This window comes from Populus euphratica, unplaced genomic scaffold (genome assembly GCF_000495115.2).
Source record: "Populus euphratica unplaced genomic scaffold, PopEup_1.0 scaffold189.1, whole genome shotgun sequence".
In the NCBI taxonomy this organism is placed as follows: domain Eukaryota; kingdom Viridiplantae; phylum Streptophyta; class Magnoliopsida; order Malpighiales; family Salicaceae; genus Populus; species Populus euphratica.
In genome coordinates this window covers 523,659-534,761 of record NW_011500030.1, presented here as the reverse complement: position 1 = coordinate 534,761, position 11,103 = coordinate 523,659, and the positions used below count along the sequence as shown (strand labels likewise).

The window sequence follows — 11,103 nt, the reverse complement described above, 5'->3', positions numbered from 1 at the left end:
TCTTAATATGATAAGATGTTCACGCGATATTAACATTTTTAAAGAAGTAAGAAAAATCTGAAACATGAGTCATTAACTTAACTAAATTTAATAAACTTGATTAATTTAATAATATGATTAAAAAACATTCACAATAAATGAAATAAAAAAAATAACAATAATTAACTATAAAAATAAACTAACAGTATTATACTAAAAATATAAGAAAGAAAAACTCATTGACAACTCATCGTTGCTTCATTATGGATTATGCTTACCCATTAGATAAAGATCATTGAGGGAGTTCTAATACTAGTATGATAGGCTACATGATGACATCAAGAGAGACCGCATGCATTGCCAGAGCAACGACCTAAAAAACAAACCAAATAAAATATCAGAAAGTAAACATTCCAAGCTTATATGTAATTAATTAATTTAGTTTAATACAAAAAAAATTCTTTAAAAAAATACTAAACTTAACAAAGAACAAAAAATAAAAAGATCCAAGATAACCCGAGTCATTTTAAAATTAGTGAACAATTCTATAGAAAAAAATAACGGAGTTCAACCTCTAATAAAATAAATGCTAGAGGATGAAACTATAAAAACATGTGTTTTTTTTTAAAAAAACCTGAGTAAATATCTTAAACCGTAATTAATCTTTTAATCTCATAAATTGTGAGATCTTAGATTCGAGTTTCATCAAGAATCTCAATTCTCAATCAATTTAATGTTGAAGAATGAAATAATAAAAACCAATTTCTAAAATTTGCCAAAGAATAAACACAATAACAATAAATATAATGAGGATAAAGTTTAATAAAAAAATTGAAATAGTAAAAAAAAATATCTAAAAAAACAAATTGCAATAAAAATAATAAAGACAAAATGTAATAGATGAAAAAAATTAAAGGATGATGAAATTGAAATAAATTCTAAATTTATAAATAACTCCAATAATATAAATAATAATTAAAAAACATTGACCAAATTTGAAGGAAAAATAAATACAAGGGTTCCTATGAAAAAATTAAGAGCCAGACGTGAAAGTAAACAGAGAAAAAGAAAAGAAAAATGAGAAATCGATGCTATATCAAAAGTCCATTGTCCACACAAACTATCTAGGAATTAAGATGCTACTGAGATGATTCTAACACCGCTCTAAAAGTTATCATTTGACAATTAAACGACAAGTTATGCCCTACTCGAAAAACACATAAATACTCCATTATTAATATGTATATTGCAAGTGCCATTCACTTTTTAATTTTAAATAATATTTTATATATATTAAAACACCAATTTACTTCTCTTCTTACTTTATATATAAAACATGATGAAAATATAATTTTTTAATTTGAAAGTATTTGAGTTATTTTATCATGCTTTAGGCAATGAAAAGCTAAAGAACCCTTAAAAACTAGTTTCATATTTTTTTTTTTCATTAAAGTGTAAGCTAGTCAATTTATTGTGCAAAAAAAAGTAAAAGGCTGTATTATCCCTAATTATTAGGCTAAATTTTTTTCTTAAAAAAATATATCATTTCACTGTTACAATGAAAATGAATATAGAGATACAATATTTTACACTGTTTAACACAACTCTTTTATTTTAGTTTTTTTTTTTTATTAATCTTAATATGCTCACTTGAAAGTTTAGGCAATCTACTTGCTTCTCATTTTCTATATAAAAAAATTGTGAACATAGGCTAGAGGACCATGTAAGTCCCATTTAGGGGGAGTGTAGTAGCCTTTTTTTAGGTGTTTTCTAAAAGCATTTTTACTACAAGAAAGTATTAAATTATTTTTTTATATTTTTTAATGATTTTACTATGATAATATCAACAATAAAAAAAATAAAAAATTATTTTAATAAATTTTTACAATAATAAACATGCACGAAAGTAATATAGAAAAAGTCAACTAATATTATTTCCAATTTTAAATCAGATTTGGATTCATGATCACTGTATTCTATTAATAACATTATTAATTTACTATTTTTTTAGGATAAATTGTATAGATCCCAATTATTAGTTGTTGCTCCATGTGCCATCAGTTTTTGAGTTAAAAATTTCATATCAAGATGGAACCCGTTTAATCATGAAAATCACATGTAGAGAACATGCTCTCTTTAATCGTGGATTGAACGGAGGATTAAATCAAATTAAACAATTTAACTAGATATTAGTTTCATGGATTGAAAGCATAACTGATTTTAATTTTTTTCTTTTAAAAATAGTGTTTGATTAGTGTTAGTTATAACTTTAAAAAGAAATTTATTTGCTTTTAAAATAAAATAGAAATGAATGTTTTTTAAAGTGTTTTTTATTTTAAAATATATTAAAATAATATATTTTTATTTTTTTAAAATTATTTTTAATATTAGCACATCAAAATAATATGAAAACATTAAAAAATATTAATTTAAAATAAAAAATAAAAAATTTAATTTTTTTTAAAGAATTTCTAAAATGCAATGCAAAACACAATGGTTGTATACAACAGTTGATGAATCAATCCAATTCTTATAATTTTTGACATAAAAATAGCTGATTGTAGACATGCATTTTATAAAAATTAAGACCAAATTTAGATTATTACAGTTTCTCCTTTGACAAGGAATCAAGAATCATAGTCCTTTGTCAACATTAGAAAAGCAAATGCATATAAATTGATCAACAGGATTCAAGACAGATACCCAAGGAATCAACTACTTATCCTGAAAAGCTTGGTTTCATGAGTTTACTTGTGTATATGTCACATGTGGTGGTCTTTCTGCCCCAAAACATTTTTGGATGACCATACCACCTCCTAGCTTAAATCCTAAATGTTTGTATGTTAATTAGATGGCCATATAAACAGCAAGCCCCTACCTAGCTTAGCTTACTCACGCTGACAACTTCTGAATTCTTACCTCTCAGACCTGCAAAGCTGGAGAAGTTTGCTTAACATAAAGGGTTAAGAGCTCTAATCATGTAAACATCTCCTCAATCAACTCACTTATAAGCAACTTCTCTACGTCATTCACAGTTTGCTCAGCTTCATCCACAGAAAATCCGTTCCTCCACCCCAAATCCCATGTTCCACTCACTACTCCTGATCCACATCTTATATCTTTTTCCAGTATCCCATACGTTTCATCTGGAGGGTTGTACAAGCCAAGCTTGCAATAACTAGTAAGAGTCTTAGCTCCATTAACAACTTCCTCCACCAGCTCCTCTAAAGAAAGATTAAGTCTTGAATCTCCTGTACAAGTTTGTAACAGCGGGTGCCTTGTTTGTGAATCTACACAGCTTCTACGTTCAATGTATTCATTAGCATAATCTAAAGAAAGTTCCATGCTGGCTATTCGATAATCGCAGATGCCAGATGTTGGAAAGGTCTCGAGGCTATTCATATTGAGATCGAAAAGCTCCTCTGCACGAGTGAGAAACAATGGACTGCTCAAAAGTAAAGCATTCAATTGGATTCCGTTTTTGGAACTTTCTCCATCTCCTCCCATGAGACCCGTATCATTGTTGGCTTCTTCAGGAGATTTTGCAACTTCCTCATGTTCAGATGTCACCAATGTATGATTGCAGGGAGAACTCTGGCTGTCACTGCAATGTTCTGAAGGGAGGAAAAAAAAATCAATGTGACAGAACAATCAGACAAAATAATAACTTATATATTTACACAAAAATGTTTCGATGTTTATTCTTGATACTAGAGGTAGGAATAGTATAATAACCTTGTGAATATTTTTTTTCCAGTTATTGTGAACACATTGCACTATTACAGCCTTTTGATTTTAGTTCTTGGTTCCACTGTCTTTTTGTTGAGAACAATAATTTTCCTGAGACCATTTCTAGGATGGTGAAGATAATTGGTACAAGCTTCATCCTACCAGCGACAGCAGGTTCTTAGGAATGATACCTTTACCACATTACCACAAGGCTTGTTAAAACAACTATTTACCTGCAGTTTTCTTTTTCTTAAGATTGAAATCACTAATCTATTCCCACCTTACCCCCAACCAACCCGAGTTTTCAGTGACGATATCAGTGGATGTGGAGAAAGAATCAGTCATTGATGTACATGTTTACGTTGAACATAAGTTGAGATGAACATGAACATGAACAATTATCGTGTGCAAAACTCATGTAAATGCACTTATATCACAAGGATTTCCGTACTTAACAGGATCCTGAAATGGAGTTCACCAATTTACCTTCATTATGAAATTTTAAGACATTTGCTTCCTCCTCTGTAGATGGTTGATCAGCAAGTGGGGTGTTGGTTACTTTGGAAACAGGATCAGCATCATATTTGTGGCCATTCTTTTTGTCGTCTTCTTTGCATCCTAGTTCCTCATTCTGCATGAAAGATATCATTATAACACAGCATTACGTGGTCATCTTCGAAACTTATTATGTGTGCCAAACTTCAAATTTGAACTTTCTTCTCACACATGATCTGGACCCTATTTTTGCAGTTTAAAATATAAATAGCTGAGCATGCATTTATGCAAGTAAGACTGTAAAGAGTGCAGAAATGAAAGATTGTTTAGCATCATGAAGATGAAATGTAAGAAGATATACAGTTGGTTTTTCTGTTGTAGGCTCAGCAACTATCTTCCGCCTATGATCTTTAGGACTGTGAACTGTGGTTTTTGTTGTGTGTTTCAAGATGGATTTTTGATTCGTACTGCTCTGTTGAGTAACTTGAGTCTTTGTAGTCATTGATCCATTTTCAATTCTTGTCTTTGTTGAGATTACCTTGGCTTGTTCTTGAGATCTTGATACATTTTTAGGCTTCACAACCTCTGTCTCTATCCGTTTCCTGCTATCAGTATCCACCCTCTGAGTCTTATTTACCTTTTTCACAGCTGTCTCTTTTTTCTGTTGTTGGTTAGCTACAGGACAGCTAGCTTTCAACTTGGACGAACCCTTCAATTTTGTCTTAATTCTTTGCTCTTCTGCTCTTGGAACTGCATCTTTGAGGTCCTCTACTCGGTCCTTGCTTAGCGGTTTTATTAAAGTCTCTTCGGGTTCCAGCTCTGCATTCCCTTTGTTTTCACGAACAGCAACGTCGTCCTGGACAGCTGTTTTGATATCTTTTTCTTCTGGTATCACAACTACCTCTCTGCGGTCCTTAGTTCCTTCCTCCTCGCCCAGCCTTTTGTTTGTAGGCTTATCAACTTCTGTTTTACGCAGCATTTTGCTAGTGCTATAAGTCCCCTCTTTGTAGTCTACTGATCTAGTATCAGGTTCGGGTCCTTTTTTTAACTTCACTTTTCGTGGCCCCTCTTTGTAGTCTACTGATCTAGTATCAGGTTCGGGTCCTTTTTTTAACTTCACTTTTCGTGGCCCCTCTTTGTAGTCTACTGATCTAGTATCAGGTTCGGGTCCTTTTTTTAACTTCACTTTTCGTGGCCCCTCTTTGTAGTCTACTGATCTAGTATCAGGTTCGGGTCCTTTTTTTAACTTCACTTTTCGTGGCATCAATTCAGCTTTCAATGTTCCCATTTTCCAAACCATTGATGCAGGCACCTCTTTTGATTCGAAGCATGACATACCAGGTTTTATTAGTACAATAGGTGAAATATAATTACTAGACCTCCGGTTGGTATGCGTTTCTCTGGAGTGATGGGACCAGGACTTGAGCTCTTTGACTGAATGGCATTTCAGGAGTCCTTTAAATTGCATGGTTTCAAGAATATCCTTCAGTGCTCTTTGCTCTGGACGTACCTTATGCATTAAGGGTTGAGGCTTCCTTACCTTCGGCATTTCAATATCAAAGACTGGCCTTGGCCTCCTCCGACTTAAATCAGTCTCAACATCCAACTGTTTGTGTGGATGTTTTTGCAATGGTTTTGATGGCATGTCTTCGAGACCCATTAGCTTGGCAATCAGATTTGGACTGTTTTCCTTCCTTGGAGGAGCTGCTGTAGATATGGAGCGAGTAGAATGACTGCTGCTAGACTGAGCCACTGATGACTGGCTTGAGCTTGTGGTGGGGACATCTGAAGCTGAGTCCCTCTTTCTCCTCTCTTTGGACGTCTTCTCTTGGGTGGTTCTGTTTGGGAGCAAATTATGCCTACCAAGGCTATCTGTGATTGCTTTCTTAAGCTCATCAATGCAATAATTGGAAGAACCATCAGCAGAACGCAGTGGCCTCTGAAATCCTGTCTGGCAATGTTGATCACCAAATTGATGTGAATTCATCATTTCAGCCCCAACTTCATTAATTTTTCCTCTTTTTAGCTTCTCCTTCTGCCTTTTCAGCTGGGCCATATAATGCGAGGCTTCTTGCAGCTTGCCAAGCATGAGGAGAGACTCCTGCATATCAAGAGCCCCTTTCAACAAATCTTTTGCAATATCTTTAGACTGGCCATCAGAGCTCAACCCCTTAGACCACGAGTTGACCGTCTGGTTTAGCTTCTGAGCTCCTCTTGAGACCTCCAGGAGTTGAAATGAAGATGGAGTGCGACACTCTTCCACAATCCCTTTAGAGACCAGCTCCTTCTTTTCAGCTATGACTGTAAAATCTGCTTTGGAGTTCTTCTGTGCTTTATGGCTTATGATCTTATGCTCCATTTTGTGGGAACCACTCTTGGATTTTCTAATTGTCCCGCATTCTACAACTCCTTTCGGATCATCACATGTGACAAATGATCTGTACATATTCTAACACAGAATTTTGATTTGACAAAGTCAGATTCTATAGGTACTCGAACAACCAAATATGACAAATTGAGTTGGGAAAAAAAAAAAAAAACTCTAATAGAATACTCACATAGTTTTGGATATTCTGTCCAAACTTTTCAACGATTGTTTGCAATCAGAATCTGCTTTGTGTCAGCTCAAACACAAACAGAATAAACAATCAGCTGCCGCCATAATAAACAATTAGCATGTCCATTAAGAAAGAAAAAGATCATTCTCCTTTTGAAATCTTCAGGCATAAACTACAGGGCAAGTCCAAGAGATTAAGTACTGATAGTTTCTAAGCAACTTCTCAACGAAATGACCTTTGCTGATTGATCATGAAATGAAAGGTCAGGTTCATAGCCTTAAACATTAAAATTGGACCCTTTTTTTTTTTGGTTTATAACATATAGTAACATTTTTATGTTGCAGGCATAATGAGCATCAATGATAAACAAACACATGGAACCTATAATATCAGAAAAACAAATTTAACAAGCGAGTACCTAAATTCTTGGTCCGTTCTTTCTGTTCTTTCTCAGCATTCCTCAACCCAGCTATCTCTTCCTCATCCTCCACGCATAAACCATGTAAAAACTACAAAACAAGAGAAAATACACGAACCCAGATGAGAGAAAAGCACGCAAAACAATCTCCTGCAGGCAAGGCGACAGTGATCAGGTCTGATCATAAACACTTTCAGTGAATTCCTATTTCTCACCTGCAAGCTGCAGAACATTCAAATTAAGACTCAGATCCAAAAATGAGAACAAATACAGTCGGTGCATTGCCTTTGTGGCCTGTGTGCTCACTTAGATTCGCTTTCATTGCTAGAGAAAGACAGCGTCAAAGGTTTTGTTTGTTCTGTTTTTCTCTCTTTTCTTTACTGGGACTTAAGGCACAATAAAATCATTGAGAGATTCTTGTGGGGTTCCAACTTGGTTTCTTGTCGAACGTGTATTGCTACAGAAGAACAAGACGGTGCGAAGATGAGATCACATAAGAACTTGATAGGAAACTGCCTTCAGTCATGGTTGTCAGCTTTTTTTTTGTTTTTTTTTTACCCTGCTTTTCTTAACTAAAACTTAAGGTCGTGTTTGGACTCTGGAAATTGGAGCCCGCTTACTTTGAGAATTTGAGGAAGCTGTTCGCAAATGTGAAGAACAGTACAACTTTCAATACAAAGATTGAGTAATTGTAGGTTTGATTCTAAATATTAACCAGCAACCAGGAATTACTATTTTATGCCTGGTTTGATTTTCTGAAAGGGCCATTAAATATTTTTTGTGCCTACCAAGTTGCCCCAAGCATTTGAATTTTGAAATGTTTCTTTAACATTTTACTTCACAAGACAGAAAGAAGCTGACCTACAAGGCTTTATCCACAATAATTAAGTAGTATTCATATATGCATATACTAATAACTGTTTTTTAGAAAAAAATTATTTAAAAATATATTAAAATAATTTTTTTTAATAAATTATTTTTCATTAATTAAAACAATCCAAAAATATTAATAATAAAATAATTTTAAACAATTTTTTTTTTTCAAAATTTGATTAACCCCATTTAATCAAACAGTATCTTATTGCGGTCCATAGCATAGATAGAAATCAATGAACTAGTTGCCGGCCAAATATTCAATTCTAGGCCATCTGTGATGTATAAATTGTATTTGGTGTGGGTTTGATCCATGCTTGTTTTATTTTTTAAAAAAATTTTAGATTATTTTAATATATTGATATTAAAAATAATTTTTTTAAAAAATACTTTAATATATATTTTTTTAAATCATTTAGAAAACAACAGTTATTCACTTTCAATATTGAATTACCATAGGTTACCGATGGATCCATGAACCTATTTAATGACCTATGAAAATGAAGCAAGAAGGTTCTTATTTATTGCAGGAGGATGGGACTTAAACCTCGATTTTCAAATTCTTATTTTAACACTTAATTAGCCAGTATACATCATTCATATTATTGATTTTGCAAAGCTAATGAAATAATAACATGGTGTAAATGCATTAAAGTAAAATTACCAACTATATTCCTAATTTTCTCATAAAATTCTTAAACCTAAAAATGTTCGGTTTGAGATCTAGATTATAAATTAAATGAATTTATTAAGTAAGTTGTCTTGAAAAAAAATTCAAGTTTAAACAATGTTGTTTTACTTAAAAAATAAAAATTAAATTAAATCTTAATTTATTAGATCAATAAGATTTTAACGAGTACATTTAGATTTGAAAAAGACCGAGATCAGATATTAAGGCAAGTAAAGTTTAATGAAGAAGCTTACTACCGGCGGCTAAAGCGATTGAAGTCTCACGGGGGGGCATGATGGTTGCCAAGCTACCAAAACGACAGCCTTAAATGCAGTCACACGAGTCTCGCAGCGTATCAACACTTTTCGTGCCCATAATAAATGTTACTAATTAATTCCATCTTCTCTATTAATCTAAATATTGTACAGACGCCCTCAGTTTGAATTTCGAATTTCTACCCTTAGCTGTTTATTCGGTATTGCATTTTAACGGGGTTAGTTAAAATTTAATTTTTTTAATATTTTTAGATTGTTTCAATAATATTAAAAAAATAATCACTACTGTATTTTTAATACTCTCACTGATTAAAAGGTAAAAGTATCATAATGTTAATGACTTGCTTAGATCTAAATTGGATTTTGTTTTAAATTTTACTAGTAATTAAAGATAAAAATATTTTTAATTAATTAAGCATAAAGTTTTTTATATTTCTTTCAAAAGATATGAATATCTGAAGCCAGAGATTGCAATCCAACAAGAAATTAAGGGAAGATGGAGATTTTCTCACATTCGAAATAAATAAATAAAATCCCACATGGAAGAGCATAGCTGGAAGAGAATCCGACGTCTTTTGAAAGGGAAGACATGTGAGTGGCTTGAACATTATTTATTTATTTATTTTTATCATGGCTTCGGTGTTACTTTGACCACAGAAGCATAGCCACATCTTCTTGGTGATCATTTGGGAGTTTCTTTCTTGAGACTCAAGCTGCGTTCATCACCTCTTTACACCAATAAAATAAAATAAAATAAAACAAAAAAATTGTTTACCATTAGTTCTCAGTCTAGAATGATTTCTACTTGCCAAACCATTCATGAATTTAATGTAATTTACAAGAATTTCCTCAATTTACTTCTTCTGCTTCGGTGCGTCCTGGATAAATTGTTGTCTAACAAGATAAAACCTAGGAAGATGATTTTCACACTATAAATATCACTATAAATATTATTTCATTATAATGATGGCTAATTGCTATGATGGTCTCGTTAAGGAGAAAGGAGAGTGAAAAAAAACTCGAAATAAAGGATGGATTTTCGGGTATTTAGTGACCTCAATCTTTTTGTGGGTTTAAAGAGTTTCTACTCAAAATAGTTATCATAACTTGTTTTTTAACCACTCTTATATATATATATAAATATGATAAAAAAAATCTCAATCAAAGAAAGAATTTTTTCCTTTTAAAAAAGTATATTCCAACCAACCAGAAAAACAATATAAAAAAATATTAAAAATGCAATTTGAAACAAAATTAAAAGAAAATGGTTGAATATAAATAATTGAAAAATCAATGAGTGAACTAGAAAAGACATCAATATACAGGAACTATTTTAAATACAACCAGGGATGGAATTAGAAGGAAAAATATTGAAATTCTCTAAATAATTGAAAATTGAGAAGTCAATTATTGAATTGGAAAAAATAGAGAAATTGAGGGACCATTTTAATGAAACCTGGAACAAAATTGAATGAAATATCGAGAAAAAAAGTTGAAATTCATCCAAAAAAAATCTAAAAAACAAATTAAAAAAAAAACAAATTGAGGAACCTCTTTGAAACAACATTGCTCCATATATATATATATATATATAAAGTTAAGTGAAATAGTACATTTCACTTAGTTTTCATTAAAACAAGTAAGATGACATCATTTTGGTCCATGGGACAAAACAATCCCCTTCATGGCATTTATACAACTCTTTATTTTTTTATCCCATTTTACACACACTTTTCTCTCTCCCACGCATCCCACAAAATATCAAACAACATTCCAGTTTCATTTATCTGTATTTGTACTATATGCTCAATAGAAAGATAAATAAAAAAAATAACCCTCTGAAACTACTGCAAAACCAAGTGCAAACGGTCCAACACAAAAATATTTGGTGAAAGTTTTATAACCATAATGGAGGACTGTGTTTAACCCATGCGAACTAACGACCACAATCACTCCACCAGTAAAGGTTTTAAAAGCTTCATCATTGCTTATAAATAAAAAGGTAAAACAAGGAACAAGGGGAGTCAGGCTAAAGAGAGAAAATGCCTAACTACAAAAAGAAAGTTTGTGATGAGGAAATGAGCCATAAGGTGAAATATAAGAAAA

General features: G+C 32.1%; 1 protein-coding gene across 1 annotated transcript; it reads right to left on the bottom strand.

Moving 5' to 3' along the window:
• Positions 1 to 2,618: 2,618 nt before the first annotated feature.
• Positions 2,619 to 7,848, bottom strand: LOC105142456 (uncharacterized). The gene is made up of 9 exons (XM_011050096.1): positions 7,395 to 7,848; positions 7,180 to 7,329; positions 6,911 to 7,001; positions 6,762 to 6,813; positions 5,421 to 6,652; positions 5,305 to 5,354; positions 4,565 to 5,238; positions 4,195 to 4,339; positions 2,619 to 3,593 (listed from the first exon to the last, which is right to left on the bottom strand). Exons 5-9 carry the CDS (start codon positions 6,647 to 6,649, stop codon positions 2,956 to 2,958), a joined length of 2,736 nt encoding a protein of 911 aa, XP_011048398.1. The 5' UTR covers positions 6,650 to 6,652; positions 6,762 to 6,813; positions 6,911 to 7,001; positions 7,180 to 7,329; positions 7,395 to 7,848; the 3' UTR covers positions 2,619 to 2,955.
• Positions 7,849 to 11,103: the final 3,255 nt, after the last annotated feature.

What these genes read in the sequence shown, in the direction of transcription:
- LOC105142456 (XM_011050096.1), bottom strand. Translation starts at nt 6,649, where the DNA reads ATGTACAGATCATTTGTCACATGTGATGATCCGAAAGGAGTTGTAGAA. An exon ending in GGACCCGAACCTGATACTAG is followed by an intron (nt 5,355 to 5,420) that starts ATCAGTAGACTA and finishes ACCTGATACTAG; the next exon opens with ATCAGTAGACTACAAAGAGG. An exon ending in CTTAAAATTTCATAATGAAG is followed by an intron (nt 3,594 to 4,194) that starts GTAAATTGGTGA and finishes TCCTCCCTTCAG; the next exon opens with AACATTGCAGTGACAGCCAG.